The following is a 15,971-nucleotide window of genomic DNA, read 5'->3' as shown; positions in this document are numbered from 1 at the left end:
ATGGTTCAATTGAATATTATTTAAATGTGTAATAGATGCAAATGATTTAATGCACTGAAGAAGGCTGTAAGCTTTGCCGAAACCGGTGTGCTGTTTTTGTTGTTTTAGTCACATTAAACTACGACTCTGTCTACCTCCTGAATGGTGATGGACTCTTTTTGGTCCTTTTCTGGATTCCCAAGAAGAGGCAGAGGAAGAGGATTTAATGGCAGACACCACCCTAGAGGTGTGTGTGTGTGTGGGGGGGGTCCGCAGAATCAGGGCTTCAGAGAACCCTTATCTGATAGGCCTACCACCACTCTTGAAGTGTTACCCGACTGTCCTACTCTGGAGGCAGCCGGGGGCAGACTATCATTGTACCTAGACACCTGGACAAATTTAACAAACTACATCTGTGTGCTAAACATAATTTCTAGAGGTTACTATATTCCCTTTTCCCTTCCACCCCCAAGCCACAGGAGGAGTCTCCCTGATGTGCCACCAAGTCTGAGGGAGAATGCTATTCAAGAAATTCAGAAAATTCTAGGAAAAAAGACTCATCCAAACAGTCCCGACCAAGCAACAAGGATGCAGAACCTATTCATGCTTCTTTTTGATGCCAAAAAGACAGGACCTGTTACTGATCTTAGACCTGAGCAATCTGAACCTATTTATCAAAAAGTCAAAGTTCTGCATGGTTACGGGTCAGTCCATACTGCCACTACTATGCAAGGATGATTGGATGTGCTTCATAGATCTCCAGGATGTGCATGATCATATCCAAATAAACAGGCACTCCAGGACTCATTTGCTTTTCCAGCTGGGAGCCAATCATTATCAGTTCAGAGCACTGCCCTTTGGACTTACCACTGCCCCTTGGTGTTTACCAAATGCATGTCAGTGGAGCTCACCTAAGACTGCAACGATTCTAGGTGTTTCGGGTCTATATCATGAAATCGAACTTCCAAAATGTCGAACACCATAAGTTCGAACTTGGAAGATCTAAGTCGGATAACATCGAAACTTCAAAACAGCGAATTTTTTCCCAGGGAAAAAATTTGCTGTTCCAAAAAACACACACACAACACAATCACACCAAACACCTTCAAAACCTACATTAAACCTAACATACACCACTATCTATGCACTATCCTTAACCCAGCCCTAACCCTAAAGTCCGTCACTATCGCACACTTATCTGACCCACGCCCTAACCCTAAAGTCCGTCACTATCGCACACTTACCTGATCCGCACCCTAACCCTAACATCAGTCACTATCACACACTTACCTGACCCGCGGCCTAACCCTAAAGTCCGTCACTATCGCACACTTACCTGAACCGCGCCCTAACCCTAAAGTCTGTCACTACCCATTCGTACACTTACCTTGACCCGGTCTGAAAATGTGAAGCCGCAGAAACGGCCTGCCAAATTCTTTCCCTGGGAAAGAATTTGGGTTTCCGCAGCTTTGACATTCTCACCTTTCAAACTACCAAGTTCGTCCTTCTGGTATTCGGTATTCTTCACGTTCGACTTCGCAATAGGAACCCGGTGTTTCCATATTTGGAGGATTGGCATCAGCTTCTTCAAGTCACAGAGTACTTGCTACAACTCATCAATCATCTGGGAATTACGATGACCATAGCAAAGTCAAAATTGCTTCCTCTGCAGAAAATATAGGTCATAGGAATGCAATTAAACACGATCACGCAACTATTGTCATTGCCTCCACAATGTGTAATATCTCTGAGACAGCAGGTTCAAGTATTACTGGATATGCCTCCTTCAACTGCAAAACTAATTATGACAGCTCAAGGATCTATGTCAGCTGCCATACTCCTAGTACCACTAGCAAGGTTCTTCATGCATGTACTGCAATAGACTCTAGACAATCAGTGGTCCATTCTGTACCAACCACTATCTGTTCCTATCAGACTAACCCCAGTTTGCAAGCATCACCTGAAATGTTGGATTCTCTTGAACAACATACACCTCGGCAGGACCTTTTCCCTTCCGCCTCCAATAGCCACAATGACCACGGACACTTCCCTGTTGGGGTGGGGTGGGGGGGGCATTATCAAGGAAGATTGGTCCAAGGCAAGTGGTTCCCAACAGAGACCAAGTTGCACATCAGTATCCTAGAGATGTGAGCAGTCCTTTTGATGTTGCAAGCCTTTCATGACTGTCTCCCTCTGGGAATGATAGCAAGTCACACAGACAACATGGTACATCAACAAACAGGGGGTAACCCATTCATACCCTTTGTGCAGAGAGGCCATGAGAGTGTGGAAATGGGTGATTTCTTCAGACCACTTTCTTATTGAAATGCATGTTCCTGGGGAGACCAACGTACTGGCGGACAGACTAAGCAGATCTATCTTGAGTCCTCTAGAGTGGTCCCTCAACCAATCAGTAGCGAACCATATATTCAGCCAATGGGGCCAACCTTGCTGAGATCTCTTTGCCTCTCCCCTTAACAAGTGCAGTAAGTACTTCACTCTGATCACCTTGAACAGGGGTCAGAAAGGGATGCTGTGGTCCATGATTGGCCTCCGGGTATCCTGCATGCTTACCCACCAGTACTTCTAATTCTGAAAGTCGTACAGAAAACTAGCAGATTAAAGATCACTCTGATCCTCATTGCCCCTTTCTGTCCTCATCATGTATGGTTGGTATGGTTCCCCTCCATACAGTCTTACAGAAAATATGCCCCATGGATACTGGATCCCAGTTAGGATTTAATTTCCCATCTGTCATAATATAAATGCCACAGTCTCATAACCCTATGATTAACCACTTGGTTTCTCCACTTACAGTGATTCTAAGAAAGTCCTGGCTAGCTTCCCCATCCGAGAGATTATTCTTGCTTCCAAGAAGCCATCCAGGAAAAAGGTTTATAATAGAAAATGGAAGAGATTTGAAATCTGGGCATCAAAACAGAATATTGATCCCTTTTCAACTCCTGTATCAGCTATACTCCTTTTTCTGAGTTCACTTTTTCAAGATGGTGCCAGTTTCTCTACCATAAAATTACAACTGACAGCAACTGCAAATTTTCTTTTGGGGAAAGATTCTAATTGTTCATCCTCCCTTTCAACATCCAAACTATGTAAGGCTTTTATGAAAGGGCTTTTCCTACTTTGACCTCCAATAAAAGATCCTTCTCCTCCTTAGGACCTCACCATTGTCCTCCAAGGTCTCACTTAGAAACCATTTGAACATGCTGACTCCTGTGATATGAAGTTTTTATCTTGGAAAACCATTTTTCTCATGGCCATTTCTTAGAGCAAAAGAGTGTCTGAGCTGCAAGCTCTTTCATTTAAACCACTTTATATCACCTTCTTCAAAGATAGGGCCTCTTTAAGAATTAATCCTACATTTATGCCTAAAGTTGCCATGTAGTCTAATATTAATCAGTCCACTCACCTACCAGTCTTCTTTCCCAATCATTCTAACAAGGGGGAATATATGTTACATTTGCTAGATGTTCATAGGCAGTTGTGTTTCTGCCTGCACAGGACAAAGGAATATAGAAAATCTGAGCAACTATTTATATCTTTTTCACCTAATCGACTAGGCCAGGCAGTGTCAAAAATCACACTAGCCAAATGGATTGCTGATTATATTGTTACGATTTATTTCTTCAAAGGCATGCAACTACCCATCCTCCAAAGGCTCATTATATTAGGTCAACGTCCACTTTGTCTGCCTTTTCAGCTAGAACCTCTATTGACAAAATCTGTGCAACAACAACTTGGTCCAAGTCCCATACATTTGTTTCTCATTATAAACTGGATATTGTCTCCAGAAACAGAGCATCCTTTGGCTCTGCAGTGTTCAGGCATATTCTTTCATGAGGGCCATCCAAGATGTACATAGCTGGGGACTCTGACCCATCAGTGAGGAAGAATGAAATGGACAACATCAGATTTAGAAGTTATATATTTACCATAACTTGGCATCTGTGTTGCCAAATTTCATTCTTCCTCATGTCCCACCCATCCATCTCCATCCTAAGTTGTTGAGAGCTATCTAGAGGAATTAGGAATCCATAAGTTCCTGGTTTGAGCTCCAGATTATGGTGATATCTTTTGCTTTCTGTATACCTTTGTAGATAACTGTCTATAAAACAGCAAACTCGATCTGAGGAGTTAGTGGAAATGTGAAGCATCATGGGAGAGGGAGAAGCTCGAGGCTCAGATCATAAGTCTTATGGCTCAAGTCAAAAGTGACAAATGTTATAGGTTCATAGGTTCATACTAGGCTATCTGCCCTAGGGCATTTATAAGCCTAGCCAGAGTGTGTGTGGCTTTCACCACCCCTTAGGATGAGAATACTATACCCATTAGTTTGCTGTGCCTCTGTCCAGCAGTGACACAGAGATGATTCCCGGGGTAAACCTACGATCTCCCATCCACTCGTCAAGATTTCTCTTGAACAGAGTCAGTGAGGGGCTCTGCCTCACATGGACTGGGATTCTGTTCCATAGTGTAGGGAGTCGCTGGGTGATGAATCTGTCCCTCCAGCACGTCCTATTTATATCTGTGTTGAGGTTTAAGTCTCTTGCTCTCATGGCTCTGGTGGATTTGGATTTTTTGAGGTGGAGCATGTCCATTAATTCCGGGTTGGACATGGCCTTGTACGTCAGGCACAGATCACCTCTGAGCAGATGGTATGCGACTGAATAGAGCTGGAGTTTCTTCAGTCGGGCATCGTATGACATATGTTTGAGCCCCTTTATCCTTTTGGTGAGGAACTTTTGGGGTCTTTCCAACTGCTGCAGGTGTCGGGTAAGGTACATTCCGAATGGGGCGTTGTACTCAATCATTGGTCTGATAAGTGAAGAGTACAGGGGTACAATGACCTCTCCTGATCTGGATGTGAATCCCTTCATGATCAGGTGGGCAATGTAGAAGGTCTTCCTAACCACTTTGGCAATGTGAGTGTCAAAAGAGAGGTTACTGTCAACTTGGGTCCCCAGGTCCCTGATAACTTCTTCCATGTTTAGTGGATTACCACCTATGTGGTAATTAGGGGTTACCTTGTTTTTCCCAAAGGGTATGACTATACATTTTTTGGCATTTAGCTTAAGGCCATGGCTCTGGCACCAGTTATCCATTTCTATCAGACTTCTCTGGAGGATGTCTGTGTCTGATGGAGTGTCAATTATGGTGCCCAGTTTGCAGTCATCTGCAAATTTTGTCAGCCACAATCCCCCTATGTTTGCCTGCACTTCAGAAAAATAAATGCCGAACAAGAGGGGGCCCAGGACTGAGCCCTGTGGGACACCGCCGTGACCGGCTTAGAGTCTGACATGGCACCAGCAACTCTAACCCTGTGTGTTCTGTCCTTGAGCCAGTTTGCAACCCATCTTGTGACATATGGGTTTACATCTAAGCTGGTGAGCTTTTCTATGATGCCCGAGTGGGGTATTGTGTCGACGCTTTTGCTAGGTCAAGGTAGGCTGTGTGAACTGCCTTACCCTCATCAATGACCTTAGTGACTGTTTCAAAAAAGTCGACCAAGTTCAAGAGGCAGGATCTGCCCTTGACAAAGCCAAATTGGGTAGGATCCAGTGTCTGTAGGTCCTCAATGTCTTTATTTATGAGTTCCATTATGATCCTCTCCATAGCTTTGCAGACAAGGCTCGTCAAGCTTATGGGCGGTAATTTCCAGGGTCCGTAGAAGCACCGCCTTTGTGGAGTGGGACCACAGTTGCCGTACGCCATTCTTTGGGTATGTATCCTGTAGTAAGGCTAAGATTAAACAGCAGCCTTATGTGTGGGTTTAGTTCCTCATTGAGTTCATGTAGCACACAGCCGGGGACACCGTCCGGTCCCATTGATGCTGTGTTTTTGCTTTAGAGAGCAGCTCTCACCTGGGCATCTGAGATGTTTGGGAGGCTAGACTCTGGTGGGATAGATATTTCTCCTTTTGGGGGGAGGGAGGGGAGAAATTTGCACTGAACCTGTCTGCCAGTATGTTGGCAATGTCTGTGGGTTCAGTGATTTTTTTTATCATTTTGGACTAATTCTGAGCATATCTGGGAGTTTCCACCCAGGTTTCTAACATAGCTAAAGAAGGCCTTATGATTGTCTTTTGTGTCATTAGCGATTTTTCTCTCAAAGTTGGCCTTGGATGATTTTGAGTGATCGTAGTTTTTTGCTAGTATTGATCAGAGATGCCTTCCCTTTTAGGGATTTTGCTCTGTCATGTAGTAGCTTTCTCCTCTTGTTGTAGAGTTTGTTTATGGCTGGGGTCCACCAGACTGGGCCTGCCTTTGGTGGAAAGGGTCTTGATTTTATTAGGGATTGCTTGATCCATACATTCCTGGAGGTGCTCGTAGAAGGCATTTGTAAGGGTTTCAGCAGCGTGGGTTGTGGTTTCCACTGGCTCGGGGGCCTTGAAGGATACCACTCCAGTCTTAAGAAGTGTGAAGTTTGCTTTTGAGAAGTTCTTCACTGTGGTCTTTTTTGCTGGGGGTGGGGGCGGGATGTGGATCTCCAGTGAGATTAATTTATGGTCTGATCTCACCAATGAGGGATATACTTCCGGTGTGGAGCATTTTGTCCCCATGTTTGTGATGATCAGGTCTAGTATATTTTCTCCTCTTGTGGGAATGGTGACTAGTTGTTCCATAGCATTTGAGTTTATGAACTCCAGGAACCTTTGGGCTAGGGTGTTGGGGCTTGAGTAATGTTCCCAGTCTATGTTTGGGTAGTTGAAGTTACCCAATATGATGGTGTTTGGAGAGACATTCATACTCTCCAGTGTCTTCAGGAAGGCTGTGTGGGTTTCCTGAGTTTGAGAAGGTGGTCTGTAGCATGCTACAAACTGTAGGGCAGTTTTACCTATGGTTAATTGCACCTGGATGGTCTCCGATGCTTCGTGCGTTGCCACTAACCTGGAGGTGTGGGTATCCTTTATGAATATGGATACTCCCCCTCCTTTTGTGGTTCGGTCCGGATTTTGGGGCCAGAGCATGATATGAGGTATAACCTGATAGTGCTGGGGTGCTGTCAGGAGCCTTGAACCAGGTTTCAGTCACAGCACAGACATCGATGTTCTCCATACTGAGGAGGGCTTGAGGGCATGCATCTTGAGGTTTAGACTTCTGGCATTAAGCAGTATTACCCTTAGTTTTCTCCATTTTTGTTTTCTAGGGCGGTAGGTTTATCATTTGAGCCTTGCCTAAAAAGGCACTATGGGGTGGCAAGAGCCTTTGCCAATATCCGGAAGCCCAGGGTGACAGGTGCAAGCTGTCCCTTGAAGCAGCGTGGCTTGTCAAGCATGTCATCCCAGGCAGACAGACATTGGATCCCCTTAGAATGACACCAGTAATTAAGCCAATTATTAAAGCTGATCATTTTGTCTCTGTATTGTGGCATCATTCTTGGTGAGGGTAGGATACTGCTCAGGGTCAGGGTCATACCAGCCTGGGCTACATAATCTGAGAGCTCCTCTGTCTCTTTTCATGTAGTCCAGGGAGGTACGTCTCAGGTCGTTCACACCGGCATGGACAATGACTGAGTCATACTTGTACTTGCTGTGGAGTGACCTGAGTGCTTGTGTTATGTGGCGGATTCTAGTGCCTGACAGGCAGCTTACTGTGATCTTTTCCTTGTTCAGTCTGGTGAGTGGGACGTCAGTGTGTCTGACTATGGAGTCACCTATAACAAGTGTGTCTGGCATTGTGTTTGGCCTTAAGGGCTGTGACTGTTTAGCACACTGACTTTGAGAACTATGTGTTGCATGTCTTATGTCTTGAGGTGGCAGTTGCTTGGGTGTCTGCTTTGGAGGCCTCTGTAGTTTTGGTAGATTTTTGATCAGTGCCTCTGAGTATGTCTTTGTGTGTTTATGTGTTTGTTTTGCAGTTGTGATAGTTCTATGTGAAACTGGGTTTGTGGTGTGCATGGTTTCCTTCTCCTCCTGTCTGGTCTTGCCAGTCCTAAGTTGAGAGAGCTCAGCCTCCAGTTTGGCTATATAGTTGCATCTCTCACATGTATTTGTGTTTTGTGGGAAAAGGAGTGGGTTGTCTGTGTACGAGGCAATTGTAACATTGCCTCAAGATGCCCAGATTCACCAGCTGAACAGGAGAGGACGCTAGCAACTGACCCTTCGACATGCTAGAAAAAGTGAAAAAGTTTGCTGTGTAACTGAGTCAGAAGGGACCTATAGAGAAATGAGTACTCAAGGGGATTCTAGGCTAATGTAGTACTTTGTTTAGTATATAAGTACTTTACCTATATAAAAATGCTTTAGGAGCAAGTGCTGAGCTTTTCAGATGGAGAATAGACTGTTTAGATTGCAAGTAGAGAAGTTCTAAGTTCTTACGGAGACAGAAATAGTTTAACCTTGTTTAACCGGCGCTGCCCGATGGTGCTCTATGGGCAACTCCGCACTAAATCACGCAAAAGCGTGCTAAAGCGGGATTTATAGCAGGGGGTTGACCCAAAATGGCCAATAGACTACAAGTTTCTGGCTGGAACCACTCCTCTAGGGACAATTAGGCTGCTCAGTGCTCCCCAATCCCACTGGTGAACAAAGAAGCTTCCCTTTATCCAAATAAGGATATGGAAAGGAACAGGAACCAAGACAAAGCCCAGAGATCAGCAAACTCTGAAGACTGGACTATTCTAGTTCAGTAAGGCGGGAAAACAAGATTTTTTTTTTTGTTTTTTTTTGCAGAAAACAGAGGAAAAACAGACAGTAAATGCTATAAATGCTTTTAAACGGCTAGCGCACTTGAGTGAGTTAGCCTACAGGTAAAATTAAGCAACAAATAACTTTTTAAAAGTGCAAAACAGTTAATCAACACAAAAACAGTTTAAATAGAATGCAGAGCTGTATAAGCAGGCGAAAATGCAGTCGCTAAGCAGTAAATAATCAAAAAGCCAGAAAAAGTTACTCTTTTGCTCTCTGCTGCTTGTAGAACTCTGCAGGACGCCACGAGGAGCTGTGCTGAGTTGAATACAAGTGTAAAAGCGGGCTTTATTACAGGGGGCTGAAAAGAGCTAGGAATTGACCCAAAATGGCCAATAGACTACAAGTTTCTGTCTGGAACTACTCCTCTAGGGACAAATAGGCCGCTCAGTGCTCCCCACTCCCACTGGTGAACAAAGACGCTTCCTTTTATCCAAATAAGGATATGGAATAGCACAGGAACCAAGACAAAGCCCAGAGATAAGCAAACTCTGAAGACTGGACTATTCTAGTTCAGTAAGGCGGGAAAACAAGATTTTTTTTTTTTTTTTTTTTTTTTTTTTTGCAGAAAACAGAGGAAAAACAGACAGTAAATGCTATAAATGCTTTTAAACGGCTAGCGCACTTGAGTGTGTTAGCCTACAGGTAAAATTAAGCAACAAATAACTTTTTAAAAGTGCAAAACAGTTAATCAACACAAAAACAGTTTAAATAGAATGCAGAGCTGTATAAACAGGCGAAAATGCAGTCGCTAAGCAGTAAATAATCAAAAAGCCAGAAAAAAATACTTAAATCAGGAAAAAGTCACTCTTTTGCTCTCTGCTTGTAGAACTCTGCAGGACACCACGAGGAGCGGTGCTGAGTTGAATACAAGCGAAAAAGCGCTCTAAAGCGGGCTTTATTACAGGGGGCTGAAAAGAGCTAGGAATTGACCCAAAATGGCCAATAGACTACAAGTTTCTGGCTGGAACCACTCCTCTAGGGACAAATAGGCTGCTCAGTGCTCCCCACTCCCACTGGTGAACAAAGACACTTCCTTTTATCCAAATAAGGATATGGAATAGTACAGGAACCAAGACAAAGCCCAGAGATCAGCAAACTCTGAAGACTGGACTATTCTAGTTCAGTAAGGCGGGAAAACAAGATTTTTTTTTTTTGTTTTGTTTTTTTTTTTTTTTTTTTTTTTTTTGCAGAAAACAGAGGAAAAACAGACAGTAAATGCTATAAATGCTTTTAAGCGGCTAGCGCACTTGAGTGTGTTAGCCTACAGGTAAAATTAAGCAACAAATAACTTTTTAAAAGTGCAAAACAGTTAATCAACACAAAAACAGTTTAAATAGAATGCAGAGCTGTATAAACAGGCTAAAATGCAGTCGCTAAGCAGTAAATAATCAAAAAGCCAGCAAAAAATACTTAAATCAGTTATAGCAAATACAGTTATAACAAATGCTCTGAAATATACTGTATATTTCCAAAATGTTTGAGAAGGACAGTCAGAACACAAGAAGGTTCAGGCAGACGGGAACTGAAAGTTCGACTGCTGAATCCTACACTAAAGCACTGTACGAGCACATCCACTCGTGCATGAATCATGCCATCCCAAATAGAACCAAGATACTCTCCTCCAAAAAAAGGAAGCCAATCTGGTGGTCCTCTGCCATAAACAAACTTTACAACAAAAGGAAGAAACTGTTGCAGAAAAGAGGAAAATCCCAGGATGCAAAAAAACTCCCTTACCAGCCTCAGTAAGAAGCTGAGATCCCTCATAAAATCCTCCAAAGCTAGTTGCGAAAATAAAATTTCCAAAGATTCCAAAGACAACCACAAGGCATTCTATAGCTATGTCAAGAATCTGTATGGCAATTCTCAGATCTGCCCTGAGCTACAACAGAATGGCATTAAATATACTGATCTCAAGGATATTGCCAGTATCCTGGCAGATCGATTCAGTGCCAACTTCACCCCCCTCTCACCCCTAAAGGGCCCATCTCAATAACGAAGGATTGCCAAATTCCGGTAATAACAGCCACACAGGAAAAAAATGCACTCTCTAAAGCTAAGAATACAGCATCCATGGGACCAGATGACATCCTGGGCTGTGTACTACATGAACTACAAAATGAACTGGCACCTCACCTAAGTGTCATATTTAATCATAGCCTCACCTCAGGCTTCGTGCCCACTGAGTGGTGCACAGCTACAGTTATCCCACTACACAAGGGGGGATCCACCTTGGATCCTGGGAACTATGTCCCCATAAGTCTAACGAGCCTAATCTGCAAGACCATGGAACATATTTATCATGGAACTTATAAACAAAGACATTGGCAACCTTCAAACACTGGACCCCACCCACTTTGGGTTCGTGAAGAGCTGATCTTGTCTCCTGAACCTGATTGACTTCTTTGAATCAGTCTCCAGAGCTTTGGACGAGGGTAAGGTGGTCCACACAGCCTATCTCAGCCTTGCCAAGGCCTTCGACACCATCCCCCACTCTGGAATAATAGATAAACTTACTAAGCTGGGCATTAATCCCTACGTCACTCGATGGGTTGCCAACTGACTTACTGACAGAATCCACAATGTAAAAGTAGCCAACTCCAAATCTAGCTCCAGACAATTGACAAGTGGAGTACTTCAGGGTTCAGTCCTGGGACTGCTCTTGTTTGGCATCTACTTCTCTGACGTACAGGCCAACTCTTAGGGACTCTGGCTAACAAAGTTCACAGATGACTGCAAACTGGGAGCCATCATTGAATCCCCAAATGATGTGGATATTCTACAAAAGGGCCTTACAGAAACAGATGCTTGGTGCCAGAGCCATGGGCTCAAGCTCAATGGCAAGAAATGTATAGAAATGTATAGTTATCCCCTTTGGGAAAAAACATGTACCCATGAATTACCACATAGGTGGCAGTACAGTAAACACCAAAAGTGTGATAAGAAACTTAGGGACACAGGTGGACAGTGGTCTCACCTTCGATAACCACATCGAAATCCTTCTATGTGGCACACCTCAGCACTAACGGCTTTTCATTCAGAAAAAAGGAGGTCATTGTCCCACTGTACTCAACCCTTATTAGACCCATTATAGAATACAACGCCCCATTTGGTATGTACCTCTCAAGACATCTGCAACAACTGGAAGGGCCGAAGAAATACCTCACTAAAAGAATCACAGGCCTAAAGCAGATGCCCTATGCTGATCATCTAAAAAAACTCCAAGCTATACTCTGTCACATATCGTCTACTCAGAGGCGATCTCTGCTTAACATACAAGGCCATGTCAAACCCAGAGCTGTTGGACATGCTACACTTAAAGTAATCCCAATCCCTCAGAGCCACATGCTCCAGGGATCTAAACCTTATCATCACAATGAACAAAACATGCTGGAGGGATAGGTTCCTGACCCAGAGACTCCCCAGACTCTGGAATAGACTGCCTACACATGTCAAGCAGAGTGCCTCTTTGGCCCTCTTCAAAAGGAACCTTGACAACTGGATGGGAGATAGGAAATTCACCCCGGGAATCATGTCAGTTGCCCTGCCAGACAGGGGTCCAGGGAAATAAATATTGTGGGAAGAAATAGCCAGGGAATTATTATGGTTAGGCTTGTATAGGCCCTAGGGCCAATAGCGTAGTACCAACCTATGAACCTATGAAGCGGCCAAATTGGTTCCTAAAACCCATCAGTGAGGAAGAATGAAACTGGACAACATAGATGACAAGTTATTCTAAGTACATAACTTCTAATTTATCAAGTTAAGACCTACTGGCCTGCAAGAAACTTAATTGATGTAATTCATTGTTGATATTTTCTGCTTCCCATTTATCTACATCAGGATTGTTTTTGAGGGGGAGATAATGACTATCTTCTGATAAGAGGAAGCCTATGTCATAATCTTGGAAGGTATTGTGTAATGTGTCTGACTCTTGTTTGTATTAATTTATTTTTACCTTTAGGTCTGTAGATTTACAGGTCTGGTATTGCTGTTCATATTACATTTTGGATGTTGTGGACTTGCAAAGACTCCCCTAGGTATAATCAACCTTATCTGCATTGAACGTCTTGGATTTCCAGTTATGAAACACTTCTTCTTGTTTTCTGGCAAATGAGAATTTTTCTAAAGTATTTGTCTTTATGAATGTCAAAGAAGGTGTCCATTTTGACTGACCTCTCAAGATCATTTAATATTTTTTTTTTTATTTGTGACTTTGTTGTGGATGTCTGCATATCCAAAACAGTCTTTTCAGTAGTCACCTTTAGTTTTTTTCAGCAGGTGACCCATGGTGGCAAGTGCAGACTACAAGACCAAACACATTTCATTCTGTAGAAAGCAAAGTCAAATTGATTTATCAGTGTGACAAAGTCACTTATCATTGACTCTACCAATTTCATCAACAGAATCATTACCTTTGAATTACATGCACATTGACTACTGGTCAGTAGTGATTTTCAATCCATTTTTAGGGTGCTTCCGCATCATGAAAGTGTGGAAGCCATCAAACAATGTTTGTATAGATGAAATGATTCTTCCACCTGCAAAGTAAGCAAAAGTGTTGGTGTCAGATAATGCATTTAATATAAGCTGCTTTGTCTTTGGCTCTCAAGTGTGGAGATAGATAAGTGGCATGGCCTCCAACTTTGCCACTGCTGTCCTGGTCAAACGCCAGTCATGTGATGCTAAACTTGAGATTCCAGTGGCACTTTGCCTTCTACTAGAGGTTTAGCAATGACATATTTGTTATCTGAAATGAAAGAATTCTGCTGCTTATGGATATTCACTACTACATTAGCATCTTAATGGATTACATAAGGTTTTTCTTCCAGTGCAGCCATAGCAGTGTCTTCTTCCTTCTTACAGAAATGGATTTCCCAATATTTCAATGAATGTACTGCATTCCTACTAGAGTCCACAGCTGACTACAAGCCTGGAACATGCACCTGAAGCACCTCAAAAAAAAAACTGTTAGCATATTCCAGATGGTGCTGATTTCCATCTTATCAAGGAGGGACTAAAATGTTGCCTTCAGCATAAAGCACCTCGAAAAAAATTCCTAACCCCACTGTACAATGGCCAGCTCATCAATAACACTGTGAATTCAGTGAGCAAAGAAAAGCTAGGCACAACTCTAGTTCTGTTTATCCCATGACAATACCTGGCTCTGGACACTGGCCACCAGGTCAGATGAATAACTTCCACAATTAAGTCATGGGCCTAATTTACAGTGTTGACTCCCAAGACAGCAAACACTTTTTTACCAAACTGTTATTTTAACAGGTTGCCTATTATGTAATTGCTTCACAAGTATATACTCATGCTAATTCAGCATAATTAGAGCTGGACCACAAAGTGACATGCATGCCTGCTGTCAGCATATTAATACTTTAAATGCATCTGGAGCAGCTTACATTTCCACATTCAAGCGTTTTTTTAACTTAACAAAGGATGTCCAATTATACTGTGTAATATTAATACAAATACAAATGGTAGTAGTTCACCAAGATGGCTAGGCCTTCTGGAGTAGCCCACACAGTGTCACCAAATAAATATAAGTACTCTCAAAGGTTAAATACTTTCTACAAGGACCAGCCATAATAAGAATTTTAAATATATTTAATAATAAATAGTAAAAGAAGATGAAAATATTGAATATATATTTACAGTAAACCACATAGTTCAAATCGCAGAAAATATTGAAAAGAACATTGATGGACAGACTCAGAAAAATAATATCTAAACTAAGATTCACTATATTCCTGACTGAATCTAAAAGAATTGCTGTTCCCTAGTTAAGTTATTTACTACCACAAGGCAAGATGCTGTGGGTGAGGGTCTTTCTAGTCAGGCCTCCCAAACAGAATACTCTATACTCTGAGATTTCTCTTTGTTGTTGTTGTGTCTTTCGGCTTTTCCTGGTTAGGGGTTGACACAGCAGAACTCCAGTCCGCTAATGATTGGCAGTAGATTATTACGTGCCGAGTTGCCATCCCTGACACACAACCTTCAATGAAGGTACGCCCATTCACGCATGTCTCCACGCAGAAGACGCTCTAGCTGAGAATCAAACTGGACAGCATCTTACTGTGAGGCGACAATGCTACCTTTGTAATATCTGAAATATAATTTCTAAGAGAGCTGGCAGAATGACCTCATTTGGTCACCTGACTCTAGGTTCTCACAGTATTCCCCTTTGAAGCTGAGACAGGAATCTAGCACAGACGGCCACAATACACTGCCAATGTTTACGACAGTGCCTGGGGCCTACCCTCTTTTCACTGAGCTAATGAACAAAGGCTCTTTCCCAGACCTATTGCTCCAGTCCTATTCAGCACTGTGGGGAGCCATTTTAATGGTTTAACAGCTTATTTACTTTTCCATTATTTTTGTTAAAGTTAACCTTTGCTTTCCCAATGTCCTCTATTAAAACATATACATTTAATTCAGTTGTAATAATACATGTACATTTCTTTTCATTTCAGTAGGGTGTTGATACATTTTAGCACAAGCAAACCTCACAAATACATTTTCAGTGCAAGCATCTATAAAAAGCAGTTTGATATACAAATGACATACCATTCTAATACATTTGTAATACAAGCATCTTGTTTGATATTCAAATGACATATAATTCTTTACAAAACTCCAGCTGGCTATGCTGATACTTGCCCATATCATCACAAATGGTTATGGTGAATACCTCATGTGGCTGTACTTTGTAACAGTTCTTTGTGCTCCTCGTATTGATGGCTTTTTTCCTTCATCTGTTCTTGTATGGAAAATAACTGTCACATGTGTTATTGGAATGAGATTTTGTGTAAGAGTCATGCCCTTCAAAGGAGTGATGAAGTTGTTTGTTCTCATATTTGTCTTTTTCCCATTTCCTGAATAGGTATTGAGTCATTGAAACAAGTCACAAAACGTTATACCCGGAAGCAAAACAAATGGGTCAGAAATCGCTTCTTGCAACGTAAGTCTACTTTTCATTGCCTTTGTACTGAATTTTTTTTTTTTTTTTGATTTGTGGGGTGACAGGTAGGGGGGTTGCAAAAGAGGTTAAGTCATAATTCTGTCCAAGAGAAGGAATATAGCCACATGACTAGGAGTAATATCACTAGGAAACAGATACATATTTGGACCTTGAACGATTATGTACAGACCCCAATTAAACATAATATTGGATACTCAGTGGACCCTGGAGGTAAACAAAATTGTAATGAATGCTAGTATATGGAGTTTTTGCAGAAATCCAATTACTAATATTCAAGAGAAAAATAATCATTTT

At 42.3% G+C, this 15,971-nt stretch overlaps 1 protein-coding gene across 1 annotated transcript in view; it reads left to right on the top strand.

Moving 5' to 3' along the window:
* The window catches only part of TRIT1 (tRNA isopentenyltransferase 1), a 1,178,366-nt gene that overhangs the window by 858,224 nt on the left and 304,171 nt on the right, over nucleotides 1–15,971 (top strand). Inside the window, exon 9 of the mRNA XM_044084772.1 lies at nucleotides 15,579–15,656. Coding sequence (XP_043940707.1) covers nucleotides 15,579–15,656 — 78 coding nt within the window. The remainder of the gene's footprint in view (nucleotides 1–15,578; nucleotides 15,657–15,971) is intronic.

Source organism: Protopterus annectens, chromosome 1.part1, assembly GCF_019279795.1.
Source record: "Protopterus annectens isolate FY-2018-M chromosome 1.part1, PAN1.0, whole genome shotgun sequence".
Classification (NCBI taxonomy): Eukaryota; Metazoa; Chordata; order Ceratodontiformes; family Protopteridae; genus Protopterus; species Protopterus annectens.
Note: the sequence above shows the minus strand (reverse complement) of the source record. Positions and strands in the feature narration are given on the sequence as shown.